General features: G+C 26.5%; 1 protein-coding gene and 1 long non-coding RNA gene across 2 annotated transcripts in view; one reads left to right on the plus strand and one right to left on the minus strand.

The window, feature by feature from the left end:
* Nucleotides 1-8,820, plus strand: part of LOC136075597 (uncharacterized) — a 12,238-nt gene extending 3,418 nt beyond the window's left edge. The window contains exons 2-3 of the long non-coding RNA XR_010636046.1: nucleotides 5,138-5,221; nucleotides 5,382-8,820. This is a non-coding gene — a long non-coding RNA (uncharacterized LOC136075597). The remainder of the gene's footprint in view (nucleotides 1-5,137; nucleotides 5,222-5,381) is intronic.
* A 4,553-nt stretch (nucleotides 8,821-13,373) lies between these two features.
* LOC136074714 (uncharacterized) lies at nucleotides 13,374-16,059 on the minus strand. The gene is made up of 4 exons (XM_065787055.1): nucleotides 14,839-16,059; nucleotides 14,520-14,678; nucleotides 14,083-14,275; nucleotides 13,374-13,717 (listed from the first exon to the last, which is right to left on the minus strand). Exons 1-4 carry the CDS (start codon nucleotides 15,112-15,114, stop codon nucleotides 13,374-13,376), a joined length of 972 nt encoding a protein of 323 aa, XP_065643127.1. The 5' UTR covers nucleotides 15,115-16,059.
* Nucleotides 16,060-17,126: the final 1,067 nt, after the last annotated feature.

Here is a 17,126-nt window from a genome sequence, read left to right on the forward strand (position 1 = left end):
TTTTGTCTTGTAGAGATTATTTGATTTTTGTAAATAATTTTTTAGAATTTGAAATGTGGAAATCAGATGTTGAAAGTAATAATGCAACACAATATGTTTTACCTTCTGGTGCAAAGATTGATAAAGATGGTAGGAAAGTATCATACTATCAATGCAACAGAAGTGGATTTTATAAATGCATTGCAAAGAAAGGACTAGTTAAAAGTAGTAGAATGTCTCAAGTAAATAGCGATATTTAGAAGAAGAAAAATATTTGTATTTGCCACAAATTTTAATTTATTTGCATTGTTTATCTAATTACTGTTATAAGACTTAATTCAGTGACCACTTTCTTATTAAATTTTTGTTAAATACATTATTTATTTCAAACAATACTAGAACACCTAATGTAAATATCTAAAAACTCTTAAACATGTTTAGTTTTTGTGTGCTATAGGTCACTTTGTTTTAAAAATCTTTTAAAATTATACAGATGATGATTATCTTTACTATATTTAGAGTTTTATGTATTATATATATATGATATGCAAATATTATTTTAATCTATATGATCTCAAATATCTACTTAATAGGTACTTGAAAAATTGCTAAAAATTGCACGTCCACATGTTATTGTTAATGCTTGTTATTCACACTATGAACATAAAAATGAAATTTAACATATTTCTCTGTCAAGTGTTCAAAGGCAAGAAATTGCTAGCAAACTTAAAATGGGTGTAACCAAAAATAAAATCCTAGATGATATTAGAGATGAAACTAGTTGTGTTCAATCCAGGTTACATTTAACCCAGCGTCAAGATATCAAAAACTTAGAGAAAGCATTCAACATTAATTCTATACAACTTCATGCCAATGATCAAGACTGTGTTGCAATTTGGCTAAAAGAATGGCAAATGAAGGGGAATAGTCCTGTTTTATATTATAAACTACAGGGTGAGTTAGATACATGTTATACATTTAAAGAATCAGAATTTAGAATTATAATGCAAACAGAACATCAAAAAAAAATGCTGCAACAGTTTGGAAAAAATGGTGTTTGTATTGATTCTACGCATGGCACAAATGCATATGATTTTCTTCTCACTTCAATATTAGTTGTAGATGAATTAGGTGAGGGGCAACCTGTTAGATGGTGTATAGCAAACAGTGATTCATTTAGATTTTCAAAAATTTTTTTTATAAAATTGCATGAACATTCTGGAAGTTTTTGTCCAAAATGGGTAATGAGTGATTTGGCATCCCAATACTATGAAGCATTTTGTGATGTTTACTTATGTGCGCCTGAAATTCTGGTGTACCTGGCATGTTGATAAAGCATGGAGAGAAGAATTGCATAAAAAAGTACACAATCTTGAAATGAAAGCAGATATATACAAGCGAATAAGATTTGTTTTACAGCTAAGTGATTAAAACCTATTTGATGACTATTTAAAATCATTGATGGGTTACTTGCAATCCTCAGTTTTGACACAAATGTTCGCTGAATACTTTGAAAAATATTGGGTTAATAATTAACATATATGGGCATTCTGTTATCGTATGGGTCATGGTATAAATACTAATATGTATATGGAATCTTTCCACAAAGTTTTTAAGTACAGTTACCTGCAAGGTAAGCATAATAAAAGAATTGATAATTGCTTGTTCGCTTTGTTAAAGTTTAACAGAGACAAAGTGTATGAAAGAGTAACAAAATTAACAAAAGGAAAGATTAGCTATAAAATAAAAATGGTGCACTCTAGACACATTGCAAGCCTACAACTATGTGAAAGTTTTACAAAGGACGATAAAGGAGCCTGGCTAATAGCATCTAAAACAAATGCTTACCATTACAGAGTTGTAATACACCAAAAATTGTGTGACATCACTGAATGTTTCACTTAATATCCAGAATGTAAAGTGTGTACTCATTTATATAGTTGTAAATGTATGGATTTCCTAACTAAAAATATCCCATGTAAACATATCCATTTAGTGCATCGTCATAGTAATCCTAGTATACCTACAACAACTATACCTCTCTATTTGCCATCATCTTCAATTGAATTGGACTGCAAAATTATAAAAGGTTGTGAACCTGCAGATATTAACATTTTAAAAGATAGTATTATTAAAAATTTAAAGGATCTAGCTAATTTAGTATCCTTTAGTTCAATATCAGATGAAGATAGTTTGCAGACCTTACAGAAAAATATATCATTAGCTAAAAATGCTTTCTTAAGCCTAACAACAAATAAGCAAAATGAATTACATATCAACAGTAAGGGACCATCAAACAAAACAATAACTAAGCAGCCAACGTTTTATTCAACAACAAAAAAATAAAAAAAATCAAACATTCGACTAGCAAAACCTTCAGCTGCCTAAATAAATAACTTATTAGATATCTCTAACTGGACCATGAAAACACAAGGTTTCTATACATTATTTTTGGTTTCCAAATATCTGTATCTTTATATATATTTATATTTTTATATATTTTTAATAATTATATATATATATATATATAATTTAATAGTTATATATATATATATATATATATATTTATATATATATATATATATATATATATATATATATATATATATATATATGTAGATTTTCTGATGAATCTTTGTTGATGAAACACAGTGTAAAATGGAAAAAATATTTTGTTAAGTGATTTTCTACTAATATATAATTGCTCTGTTCTTTTAAGAACATTGAGTACTCTATTGGGTAGAATACTTTTTTAAGTTGTTTAAATATATATATATATATATATATATATATATATATATATATATATATATATATATATATATATTATATATATATATATATATATATATATATATATATATATATATATATATATATATATATGTATATATATATATATATATATGTTTATATATATATATATATATGTTTATATATATATATATATGTTTATATATACATATATATATATATATATATATATATTTATATATGTATGTACATATATGTGTGTGTGTCTGCATATATATCTAATATACTGGCCTCTGTGAGATTATATGAGTCTGAGAGCAGAGCTGCTACTCAAAACAACATTTTACAGGAGCAATCAGTTTTTGGGCAAGCTATCTGATTTTTTATAAAATACATCGTTTATTAAATAAAAAATTTAATTTACTCTTGTAACAAACATTAGCTTGTAAATGTTGACAGAAGATATACATAACGAGTGTTAAAAATCGTACATTGAAAAAAATCGTTTTCTTTATATTTTTATTTTCTTTTAGGAAAACTAGGCTTTTATTTAAGGACTGGAAGGCTTTTAAGCCTTCCAGTCCTTAAATAAATGCCTAAATAAATTTTAATAAAATAATAAATGCCTTAAATAAATTTTAAAAAAATTACTAAAAAGTCCATGTTTTAAATGCTTAATAAAAAGTTTTAAAGGCTTCTGCCAAGGCCTTTATATATATATATATATATATATATATATATATATATATATATATATATATATATATATATATATATATATATATATATATATATATATATATATATACATATAAATATATATATTTAAAAAAAAAAAAAGTCATACTCTTGTGATACGATATGTTTATAATATATAAGTTGATTTCAATGAAACGGCAGCGTATCATTATTTTTAAATATATTTTGATATAATAATATATTGAAGATATTTCACTGACTGTGGTCAGCGTCATCAGGTAATGATAAAATGTTACAAAATAACATAAAACAAACCGTTTAAAAAGAAGACATTAAAAAACCTCAAATATGAAAACCAATTAAATAATATAATAATGACTTCAGTTAAATTTTTGTCAAAATGGGTCCCCAAGTTCTTGTTTTAACTTTATCAATAATAATCTCATATTGAAATCTTGCTTTGTCAATCCTCAGGGATTCTCTAATTTTACTTATTCGGTATTCTGGAATGACTGCCAATATCAAGAAATTTTCTCCGCTCTCGCCTTCATTTACTTCCGCCGAGGCCTATATATATATATATATATATATATATATATATATATATATATGTATATATATATATATATATATATATATATATATATATATATATATATATATACATATATATATATATATATATATATATATATATATATATATATATATATATATATATATATATATATATATATATATATATATATATATATGTATATATATATATATATATGTATATATATATATATATATATATATATATATATACATATATATATACATATATATATATATATATATATATATATATATATATATATATATATATATATATAATTAGAAAATCACTTAACTAAATATTTTTCCATTTGACACTGTGTTTCATCAACAAAGATTCATCAGAAAATCAAATCATCAATTTCATCAACAAAGATTCATCAAAAGATTTTCTGATTAATCTTTGTTGATGAAACACAGTGTCAAATGGAAAAAAATTTAGTTAAGTGATTTTCTAATAATATATAATTTCTCTGTTCTTTTAAGAACATTGAACACTCTATTGTGTAGAATACTTTTAAAGTTGTTTAAATATATATATATATATATATAAATATATATATATATATATATATATATATATATATATATATATATATTCGTATGTATATATGTATATATATATATATATATATATATATATATATATATATATATTCGTATGTATATATGTATATATATATATATATATATATATATATATGTATATATATATATATATATATATATATATATATATATATATATATATATATATATATATATATATATATATATATATATATATATATATATATATATGTAAATATATTTCTTTTTATTTAAAGAATCTCACTTAAAGTCAGCAAGTAAATTGACCAAAGCAAAACATAACACAACATCCAATAGTAATAAGGCAATATAATAAAGTTTACTGTTTTAGAGAAGATAATTATAATTATTTTAAATAACACTTTTAATTTCAATTTTATGTTAGATAAAAAAACCGATAAACCTCGAGAAAGTAAATATAATTTTGTTTTACTTTAACTTTTACTTTAATTTTAAATCGTTATAAAATTAATTATAAAAGTAGTTATCAATTTCGATCTATTATATTATTTAGAGAAATCAGCGCTTCCGGAACCAACGCTTTCTGCACCAGAGCCACCAGTAGTAGCGCCACCGGCATTACTCCCATTGGAGAAAGGTTATATATTTACATTTTATAATCTCTAAATTTTGAAGCTTTAACTAATAACTGTAGTTATAAATTTGTTGTAGACATGAATGTTAGTAAAATTTCTTTGGTCAAATGAACTTGGACCGAAACCACGTCGAATTACATACTTATTTTTTTTTATTATTAGAATTGACGTGGAATGACTTTATGGTATGGCGCCAGAATCACCCAGAGCCAAAAACAAGAAGGGCGTTTCATTTTTGGGTCGGAAATGGTGGGCGAGACTTACGTCTTTTACGTGGCAAAGAGGGTATGCTAGAGCCAGAAGGGGTGGCTTACTACGGGGGAATTCAGGGTTTGTGTTTAACAACTACTCGTCTTCGTAGGTTTGGTTTTTTTAATTTGTTAGAGTTGATAAAAAATTTGCGGTCGTTGTATAACGACCGCTTTAAAACAATAAATACAAGTTCATACAGCCCCCACGTACGTTCGCAGTACCAGACATCAACTTTTTATTTTGTGAGGGGTCACATTAATTTTATGTGCTTTAGAGTAACGCTTTTCTAACACAGCCTAACGGTTGCAACTTAATCAAAATAAAAAAGGGTAGATTCGGTTCTAGAAGGCTTGACATGTAAAAAATAATAATAATGATCAATTAATCGCTAATTATATTTTGAAATTTTAAGTATGCCGTACTTAAAATATATTTAGTAAGCATGTTTTAAGTATGGCATATGGTATTATTTAAAAAACAAAAATTGTTTATGCTTTTTTAAGTTGCTGTTGAAAGCCTAATTTAATTTATGGGAGAAACCCAGCTATTTTTCAAAATAATTATTAGAGAAAGGAAAATTCTCAGGTCAATAGCACATCGAAGGTAAAATGGTAGAGAAAATACCAAATTTGGCAAAATTTAAAATGTTATAGCTGCTGCGTGGCGAAAATCAGCAGTAAAAAAGTATGCAATGAAAACCATCAGCATCGTAATCACCAAGGTGCTAAAAGTATAAATAGTTTCAACACATATAAAAAAGCAACTGCAAAATATATACACATATATATTGGCAATTCCGCGAGAGTGACGTTCGTAACAATTTACAATCTTTAAGTTATTAAAAATGACCTTTTAACCACTTCTAAACAAAACAACTTTGTTATACTTGATGCAGCGAACGGCGTGGTAAAAAGAAAATCCTTTGGTGTGTGTATTTAGCACATATTGATGTTATTATATGCTGAGTTTCATAGTTTTTACTTGAAGTTTTACAAGCTTTTTTGTGTTTTTTTTGTAGAGCCGGTCGTAACGAAAAGTCCAATGCTTAAAAACTACAAATATAACGACACAATCTATGATATAAGAAAAAAAGTATAAATAATTATTAACAACCATATATAATATGTTAAAAAAATGCAATAAAACATTGTCAAAGTTTTTAATTATGGATATACGGTACGATTTTTAACACTACATAACAGGACTGTAAGTAAGCGTCAAAACACGTGCTGTGGTATGATAAAATGATTTTTTTTAATAACTCTTTTGCTTAAAAATATTTTTAAATAGTTAAAAAAAATGTTTTTGGAGTTTAGTATGTGTCATAACTTTTTGCGCTTTTTCCTCTTTCTCGCGGAATTGCCAAAATATTACAACCCGTATAACCCTTTGAGGACACATCCCTTTTATTAGGCGTGCTGCCTACCCATTCGGTCAAAATTTTTTCAAAATCAATTATTTTACATTAATACTAATTTGTTTTTTGAAACAATGTTATTTGAACGTTCTCCGAATTTTAGGATAACTAAAGCAGCATGCAACTATGCTTAAAAACAAACAAACAAAAACCCTTACGGCCCTCAAAGGAATAAACCCTGTAATAGATAATAGTTTAAGATCATATCTTAATGATTAAAGCTAATAACTTAATGATTTTGATTTTCTCATTATACTGCTGATTTACTAACGGTAATAACCAATTGGTTTTATGGCGCACGAGATAGATACGAAGCGGTTAAGCTCACTACTTTTAAAATTTTTAATACTTTTGCTAAAAAAAGCGGGTTGCAAATCTTCAGCATAAAAAAATTCCTATGGTATATCATATTCAAGGTACTCTTCGCACGGTCGAAAAAGTTTTTCAAATTGGCATGTTTAAAACATTTGCGAGAACGTAAATCGCGATGTCGCATGCATTGTTCGTTTATGCATTCAGATGGTTTTTCATATGGAAATTTAAAAAACTGATGAACTAATTTTAACTTTATTTTGTAACTGCGTTTTTAAAAATAAAAAAATAAAATTTGTTGTACACAAATTTTCTTTTTTTATCATTTTTCACACAACTTTAAGAAGTTACGCAATCCAAAGCATTGTTGAAATCAGGATTGCCGATTTTCTTTGTTGAGTAATTAGAACAGTTAATATCTTGAGTTGAAAAATTCACTAATAATAATTTTATTACATTATTAATGATTTTTATTTTTTAAAACTTGGAAAATAAACTTTTCTTGGAGTAATGCAAATAATTACAAAACTAAATGTCCAGTTAATTTTTCGGTTAACTAATGAATATAATGTAGTTTTTTGATAAGGGGTCGTCCATAAAATACGTCACACATATTTTGACCGTTTCTAACCCTCCTTTCCCCTCCCCCCCCCACCTTTGTCTCAAAATTGTAACACTTTAGAAGCAAGTTTTGTACGAGTCATCACAAAACCACCAAACCCCCTGCCTCTTAAAGCGTGACGTAATTTGTGGACGACCCAAATCATTTCATTGAAAAAAAAAAAAATTCATAACTGGCTATAATCAAGGTTAAAAATTTTGATATCAACTTTTTTTCTAGTTGATGGAAGTTGAAAATGCGCTTTTTAATTTTTTCCTTCTTACAATTCGTGATTATTAAAAAAGCAACAAGAATTTAATTTTCGTTAGCATTTTAACATAAAAATAAATTGCAGAAAAAAATAAATTCATTTAGGTAACAAACACTTGCATGCAGAAAGCATGCAATTTTTGACTTTGTTTTTATTAATCGCAATCGCTTCTGACTTCGCTGGAAACCAGAGCAATTAATATTTTCAATTTACATTAATTTTAGTGTTTTTCTGCAGTATAATATATGACAAAACTAATTTTCTTATTTTGGCAAATCTAAACTTCAAAGCGCTTGGGCAAAGCGCACTTTATGGACTTTCAGCATTAGATTACTTAGTGTTACATTTTATTAAAAAAATCACACTTTTTTGAAATGGGCTAAACTTGATATATATTGCATTAACAAATTAACTTTTTATTTACAAAGAATTAATGAAAAAGAACACATCGAGGTGTATGCACTACACCTTTTTTTATAGAAGTAATCTTTTAGACAGTTGAATAATTCTAAATTTAACAGAGATTTTTTTTTGGTAAAAGTCTTTTTACCAAACAGTTTTTTTCATCGAGAATTACTAAATTATGACTCTAATAAGGTGTTTGATGTAATTTCAAACATTACTCTGATTGATGTGACGTGCAGCAAATCTTCACCATCTGCATCTTAGACTTCATGTATAACTGTTTGGAGTGAATTATATAGATTTAATTATCATTTACTTTTGAATTTTACTTATGAAGCCTTCTAAAAGATAAACATAGAAAGAATACATAAAAATTGGCAACACCTTTGTAAAATTTTATACAAGCTTAAAACAAACACACAAGTCTATAAAAAAAAAAAGAAATGAAAATAGATGTTTACTCTATAGTTATAAATACTCTTGAGTCCTAGATAAAAAAAAGGGGGGACGTTTGTTAATTTTTAGGAAATTTTCCCACCCACCTTAAGCTTAATAAGACACCCCCCTCCCTCTAAAATTCCCACCCACCCTTTTATTACCTCTTTATTTATACCTTTAATTTGCCCCTTTTGTATTAAGGACTCGAAGTAGTTATAAATTTATAAATTTGAATAATAGATAAAGAAAGAATTTTTATTTAGTATAAAAATAACAACAGACCTAATTAGCATATTGTTTAACATGATCACAATCAATGATATGACAGCTTTTAAGTTTCAATTAGCTCACTCTATTATGTTATTGGTGTTTTTTATAAGTTTTTTTCAGAAAAAAAGTGTGTTTAAGATAAAGCTGATAAAGTAACAACAATTATATTATTGAAGTAGGTTTCCTCATTCGAAAAAAAGTAAAAGCTGTATACAAAGGTAATTTAATTCAGTGAAGTAGAATCAGAGCTATTAATAGAGCTCAGAGTCTCCTAATGCTTGTTAACGTTGAAAAAGTGCCATGAGAGCTTGTGTGGTGGGTTTAATGATATTCAGATGTTAAAAAAGTTCTCATGACTATGTATGAGAATATCACAACATAAATGAAAACAAAAGAAAGAGAGAGAGTGTTAGTTTGAAAGTAAAGGTTGGTGTGCAGCATTGTTCAGTGATACACCCTAAGTTTTTATAACCGTCTTGTAATCTATTTGCAAAGAGTTTAGACTTATTTTAGCATAAAAACTAATTTATCTAGTTGTAGGAGAATTAATATATAGTGTTGAAAAGTTTCAGTGTTGAAAAGATGGAATTGAAACAAAAGAGCTAAGGATAAACATGATAAAGACATTAGACATCCAGTTAAGAATGACCAAGCAAAAATATCTGGGAAATGGGCTTGCGGAGTGTGTAGGAAGGTTACATTTTGTGAGCAATGAGTTCTAAAAAAAATGTATTTCAAATGCTTTATACACAAGGAGCATTTATTAATTTTCAGAAAATTTTCCCGCCCACCCAGAGCTTTTTAAGACCCTCTCCTTTTTTACTTTTTAACCAGACACATTGGTTTTGTAAAAGATTTCTGGTGCAGGTAAACTCATAAATTAGGAGATTACAAAACAAAGTTGAAGGCCAAACAACATAATACTATTTAGAGTATCAGAAAGTAACGTTACCTCATTAGATAAATCATACCAAAAAGATGAGTAACTTTGTATTCAAATATTTAATATAACTACTTCACATATTGTTAAGAAAAATATAATTAAAGTGATCCAGCTTGGTAAAAAAGACAATATTGTATAACTTTGTTCAAGACCATTGTTGGTAAAACTAGTAAATTATTGTCAAAAAAACTTTGTAATAAAGAATCTGAGTAAATTTGCAGATGCTAAGATATAAATCAATCAAAGAGCCTCATAATTTGACAATAAAAGAAAACAAAGATCTTGAAATTCTAGTAGCTGAGGCAAAGGAATAACAGCAAAAAAAATGTAGGGGAACAAATAATTGTGGTGAGACAGATCAGAGCAAATGAAAACTGAATTTAAGCAAAAATTGTATAGTGTAGACACATTATTGGAATAACTTAGAGTTGAGCTATAGAAAACTCTATAGAACTCTTAACTTAAATGTCACTACTTGTCATTAGTTGAGCAATAATATTTTATGAAGCTAACAGATTTGAAAATAAACTAAAATTATCATTTTAGTAAGATGTCATATATATATATATATATATATATATATATATATATATATATATATATATATATATATATATATATATATATATATATATATATATATATATATATATATATATATATATATATATATATATATATATATATATATATATATATATATAATTTTAAAAATACTTATCAAAATGTTTTCTACAGTTTGTTTCACCTTCAGCAGGTTTATCAAGAAGCTTCCTGATGATCCTGCTGAAAGTAAAACAGACTGTAGAGGATATTTAGATGAGTGTTTTTACTAATTTAAACCAAAAATATCTTTTAAGTCACCCGCAGTGACTTAAAAATTACCAATGGAAAGGAGATTCTGGTACAGTTCGGGATGTTGCTCAATGCAATGATTTGTCAAGTCTTGTGTATCAGTTATTCACTTGCAAATTTTCTGATGGATATTTTGTTAAGCTTGGAATTGATGGTGGTAAAGGTTTTCTCAAGTTTTATCTAAGCATTGTTGTACTGCATTAAGAGTAGATAGCAGCTTACCACCTCAAAATCAACCTGTTATTCAAAGGACTGGTAAAGACACTAGTTAAGAGATATATTGTTGTTGTGGTATCAGAAAATTTGCCAGAAACTTACTCCAACATTGAACAAATCTAGTCATTGAATAATGCAAATAGAGTTGAACTAATTTTTCCTTGCAAACGTAAGGCTTAAAAGCATTGAGCACTCAAATTTTAGATTACACTAGCTTACATAGTGTATTTTACAGTTAGATTGCTCAATGTTTTTTAAAGACATATATTTTAAAGAAAGATCTTGGCAGTAAGATAATATTTGTTAACATCCTAATAGTAAGATAAATTTAAGTTATAGAAAACTATATCATTTAAAAACTTAATTTAATTTGAACTTTTAACCTACATGTATTTAACTTTATTAGTTAATAAAACAATTTAATAGAGAATCATTAGTTAAACAATATAATTTCATGAAGCATATCTATTTAACTTTTAATTTTATTTTGAACCAACAAACCTCTGATTGAAATTATTGCCATAGCTTAGAATGTAAAAGTATTTCCTTAGTAGTAGCGTGTAAAAAATTGTGTTGCTTTGTTATTGTAAATGTATAATAATTCATGTTAATTATTGTAAATGTATAATAATACATTTATAATAATTAATCTGAGTGTTACACACAGGTTAATTACTAAATGCAATAATGTAACAGGTAAATGTAATAGGTAAGTGTATTATAATATACTTACCTATTACATTTACCTATTACAAACCTGTGTGTAACACACAGGGTAACTATTGTAAATGTATTATAATACATTTACAATAAAAAAACATATTATTATACAATCAATGTGTTAATAAAAAACACTGTATTTTAATAAAATACAGTTATAAAATTATAAAATTTTTTGTTATTTAATTATTTATAAAATTAATAAAATAAAAATTAGTTAATAAAAATAAATAAAATTTTTATTTACACATTGAATGTATAACAAAAAATAATATAATTTTATGTTTGACTCTCTGTACATGTTTTACTTAACACTCTCGGTATTTGTTTTACTTAAGAATAACATAAAAACAAATAAACAAAGTTAGTAAACTATAATACTATAAACAAATTAAAAACAATAGCGGTAAATAAAGTTTAGGTAAATAAAACCTAAAATCTAAGACTTTTAAAGGAATGGCTCCCTAATTTGATTGGTCAAAATATTTGCTCCGATCTAATGAATATATTCATAATATTTCATATACATGTTCCATATATAACATATACAAGTCACGACATCCGGCAAACGAGAAAAGATGTTGTAAACATTTTTGAACAAATTTTAACATTTTAAACAAATTTTAACATTTTAAACAAACATGAACATTTTAAACAAATTTTGTAAGGCTTTGCCCAACAAAATTTTTTCATCCAATCAAAATAGGGAGCCATTCCTGAATTTAACGGCTCCTTTAAAAGTGATGAGAAAGCATGTTCAATGTTTATATACATATTCCATATTCATATTCGTATACATATTCCATCAATGTTCATATGCATATTCCAACATCAATGTTCATATACATATTCCAACGTTCATATACATGTTCCATATATAACATATACAAGTCACGATATCCGGCAAACGAGAAAAAATGTTTTATAGGGGTTTCACGGTGGTTTAGTAATGGACATTTATTATGCGCATGCATTATATTCTGCTCAAATGTTGATAAACAATAATGTCCGCAAGTAAACAAAGAATTACTAATAAAGTTGCTAAACTTCAAATTAGATTTATTTGTAGATATTTCTAAATAGTCTATAAGAAATGATATCAAAACAATACTTTAGGTATGGTCTGTGTCATCAAAGGTATCATTTAAATAATTTTACAAAGAGAATAGAAGTGGGACTAAAGTGAAACTAAGCTGTTTTTTAGGCGAAGTTTAACTTGTGCTTACATTGTAGTCTATATTCATAAGTTTTAAATTTTTTAGTGACTACCTTGATTTTTTTTTTTTAATATAAAAGTTCGTGAATTGTTTAAAGCAAAAATCAAAAACCGGTTATTTTTTTTTGTGATAATATAATGCTTTTAAAGATTAGTAAGTTTTCTTTTTATTTGAAAGGTTAAAAATACTGATAGAAATATTATATAGGCTTTAATACTGCCATTTATTTTCTTTAAATCATTTGCAGTATTTTATCGTATTATATTTAGTATCTACAATTTTTCTTTTTCTTGGCTGAGCTTTTTTTTGGTATTTTTTTACAGTTGGGTTAATTTTTATGAAATGCTCATTCATCATGCTTTTTAATCTACGCACTCCTTTCATATGGCAGTAGGTACTCTTCATGCGGTTGATTTCAGCATGAAGACTTTCTCCACCTTGCTCTCCATAAGTACCTAGTCCTACTCCCCATTTTCTAATGAAAGGTAATGCATGGTACTCCAGCAAATGAAGCTTGGGTGTGATTGAAGCATTTGGCCAGTTTTCACGGAAGTACTTCATGAAATCTTTGATTCGATTTTCTGTAACCAATAATATGTATATATATATATATATATATATATATATATATATATATATATATATATATATATATATATATATATATATATATATATATATATATTAGTAAAAAAATACTTATCTAACTTTTTTCTTCAATTTTAAGTTTTACCATTGCTGGATCATCATGAAGAGTCCTACTCTTCCTGATGATCAAGCAATGGTGAAACTTAAAGTTGAAGAAAAAAGATAAATAAGTGTTTCTTACTAATTTATTGCTCTGTTCTTTAAGAACATTAAGCACTCTTTTGGCAGAACACAATAAATAGAGAAAAATAATTTTCTCTATTTATTGTGTTCTGCCAAATTATAACATATGACATACCAAGGTCCTGTTTGTTATCTTCATTGAACTGATTGCAGGAGTTAATAAGCTTGTGACATATTCCAAACTTAGAGAAGAGTACCTTGAAGTTTTTACAAACTTCAATAGTTTCTCTGTGTATATCAGTGTCGTTGAACCCAAGTTCAACCACAAGGTTTGGTATAGAGTTGCAAAGTTCAAGGATACTTTTCTCCTAATTTAATATATAAAATAATTGTGAAATATGTATTATATATAGTAACTGTTGTTAATTATGTATCTAGTTATGTCTAATGATGTTAGTATTAGCCATCTATTCCACTTACACACACACAGAGACACACACACACGCACACATATATTTATACTGTATTTTACATTTAAATTTACGTAGAGTTTGTTTTTAGTAAAAAGTAGATTTTATAAATGTAGGAAATATATATTAGATATTATTTTACCTTTAACATTTTGTTAACATGATTACCAACAAAACTTTTCCCGTGATATGCTTGTCTTTGTACTCCTAATGAGTTAAGTACCTTATCAAGTTTGTTTACAAGTGGCCCAAATGATTTCTTTATATGGTCTGCTTCAAGCAGTATTTTCAGTTCTGAGATCTATGATTAAATATGTTCTTAAGATAAATTCAAAAAAACATAACCAATGAAACAAAACTTAGATATTCCAATGTATAAGATTCTCAGCTGTATTATTCCGGGTTTAATTACCAATCTAAATTAAATATTTTTAGTAAATAATAAAAATTAAAGTTGTTACCTGTTCTTTCTTTTTCTTTTCAAAGTGAATCAGATGACGTTCAAATACTAATTTAATTTTTTCTTCATTTTCAGGGTTAAAAATTATTTGCATTTCAAGTGCTTCTGTTATAACACGTGTTTTATCTTCAAGTGCTTGAATACTTATTTGAAGTTGATTTATTTGGCGCTGGTGCTCTATATATGCATTAAATTCCTCACAGTCAAGTGTTTGGTTGGTTACTGCCATTCGACCTGCAATTTTTATGTCAATTGTGTGACAAGAGTCTTCTAACATGTTGAAAAACTTTAAGTATATACCAAGTGAGATATGTAAAGCAGGAACTCCTATCTAATAGTACAAGAAAATTTATATTATTATTTACAATTGCATACACCACCATTTACATTTACCCCACCAATAACTTGTATTGTATTCTATTGAATAAACGATTATGTGAATTTGCGAAGAATTCCTAATAAATAAAATCAAAATAATGTGAATAATAAATAAAAGCAAGGCACCTAATCAAGTGGCACATTGAACAACCGTTGGTCAATAACATTGTCACATAACTTGGCAAACTTGGGATCTGCACCATGGTTGTTAAATTGTGCTAGAGATAAATCTAGTGTCTTTAGTGATCGCATTTCAATGTTATCGTTAATTGGATTTGACATTCCTTGACTTGTTATGTTGCAAAACAGGCATGAGTGTCTACCTAAAGTAATTGAACAAGTTTGTGTTAAGAAAGCAAAATAAATCATGTTGCATGTATTTGGCCCAGATGAGTTTTTTTAAAGAAATCTGTATTAAATATGTACTTACCATTTGCACCAGTTATTCCATAAATTGCACACAAGAATTCATAATCACCGAATACAAATACACGAATCTGCTTTTCTCTAAAATTGAACAGAATTAAATTATTATACATTTTTTTAAAAAGAAACTGTAATCTATCATAATCCTGACAATTGTGGTAAGAAACCAAGAGTTGATGATTTTGTTTATGTCAAATATTGTTTGGATGTTTTTGAATTTTAGTGTGCTTGGATAATTGAATTATTTTGTTGTTTGTAATATGTTCTTACTTCCAGATCATTTTTTGCAAAAAATCGATTTCTGATGTAAATCTTGTCAATGAAATTTTCAAATTTGTGGTATAATCTTTTGCCTCAAATATATTAAATATTGTTGTATTTGTTTTGGCATTAGGCTTTTCCAAATTCGCTACTTGATAAAACATTTTGAACGAATCAACTCCATAGTCACCTCCTATTTTTATATGGATTTCGTTGTTTTTAATCTTGTTGTATAATAAGAGGTTGTTGCTAAAATTATAACAAGAAAAATTAATTTTTGTTTTTATAGTATTGCATTTAATTTATTGTAGTATGTTAAAGTATTTTTTTAAAAAGATTTGTTTGTATCTAGTCTATCTAGTGCATTTGTTATATGTCCTTGTAGATTTTCAATATATGCACATGGCAATTCCTTGATTTCATAAGAACCTTTTGAATCTTTTTTTTCAACCATAAATGGAGCGTTTTTAACAATAAGATCATCACATGACCATTTCTTAGCCACATTTATTTGTTTTGCATTAGACGCACAAATTACATTGTTGTTTTTCAACCACCTAAAATGATAATGTTTTTTTTATTATCAATAACTATTAAAAGTATTGAATTTGTCTTTTCAAGATTTCTATATAATAATTGCAATCTTGTGTACCTAGATAATATTTTCATGTTGACATAAGTACTGCTCATGTTTGCTTTTAAACTGATCATTTCTTCAGCAGATATTTTGGCTTTTGAAATATTTGATTTGCTCAGAATATTTTCTTTTTCATTTTCATTAAAAGAATTCAAAAGAGTAGCAGTTTGCTTGATTGTAGAACTAATGCTTTCTCCACATGTTTTGCTCATATTATGTTTTAGATGTAATTGTCGTCTGCGAATTGTGCGTAAACATACATCTGAGCTTTCTTTGTAGGCTCTTGGTGTTGATGTGAAGCATAAGGGCTAAAATGTTGTGTAATTTATTTAAAATATTCAAAAAATCATACTATAGTTTCCTTTTATAAAATTGAAAGCATTTTTGTTTTGTTATAGTAATTTTACAGTCTCCTTTTTTGTAAAGATAGTCTTACCCTTGGTCCTCCTGTCGGAAATTCAATTACATTGGATTTTGTTTGAGACATTTTTTGTTTTATTACATGCAGAGCAGCATCTTCAATATTTCTTGGTATAACACTTGTTGAATCCAATGCGAATATATCTGAAAAGTTTATTTGTGAAGTT

The sequence above is a fragment of the Hydra vulgaris genome, chromosome 01 (genome assembly GCF_038396675.1).
Source record: "Hydra vulgaris chromosome 01, alternate assembly HydraT2T_AEP".
Lineage (NCBI taxonomy): Eukaryota > Metazoa > Cnidaria > Hydrozoa > Anthoathecata > Hydridae > Hydra > Hydra vulgaris.

Bases quoted from the DNA above. Each gene is read 5' to 3' on its own strand.
- LOC136074714 (XM_065787055.1), bottom strand. From the start codon at position 15,114: ATGTTAGAAGACTCTTGTCACACAATTGACATAAAAATTGCAGGTCGA. The intron at 14,679-14,838 runs GTAACAACTTTA...ATTTAATCATAG, and splicing joins AAAAGAAAAAGAAAGAACAG to ATCTCAGAACTGAAAATACT. The intron at 13,718-14,082 runs GTATGTCATATG...TATTGGTTACAG, and splicing joins AGATAACAAACAGGACCTTG to AAAATCGAATCAAAGATTTC.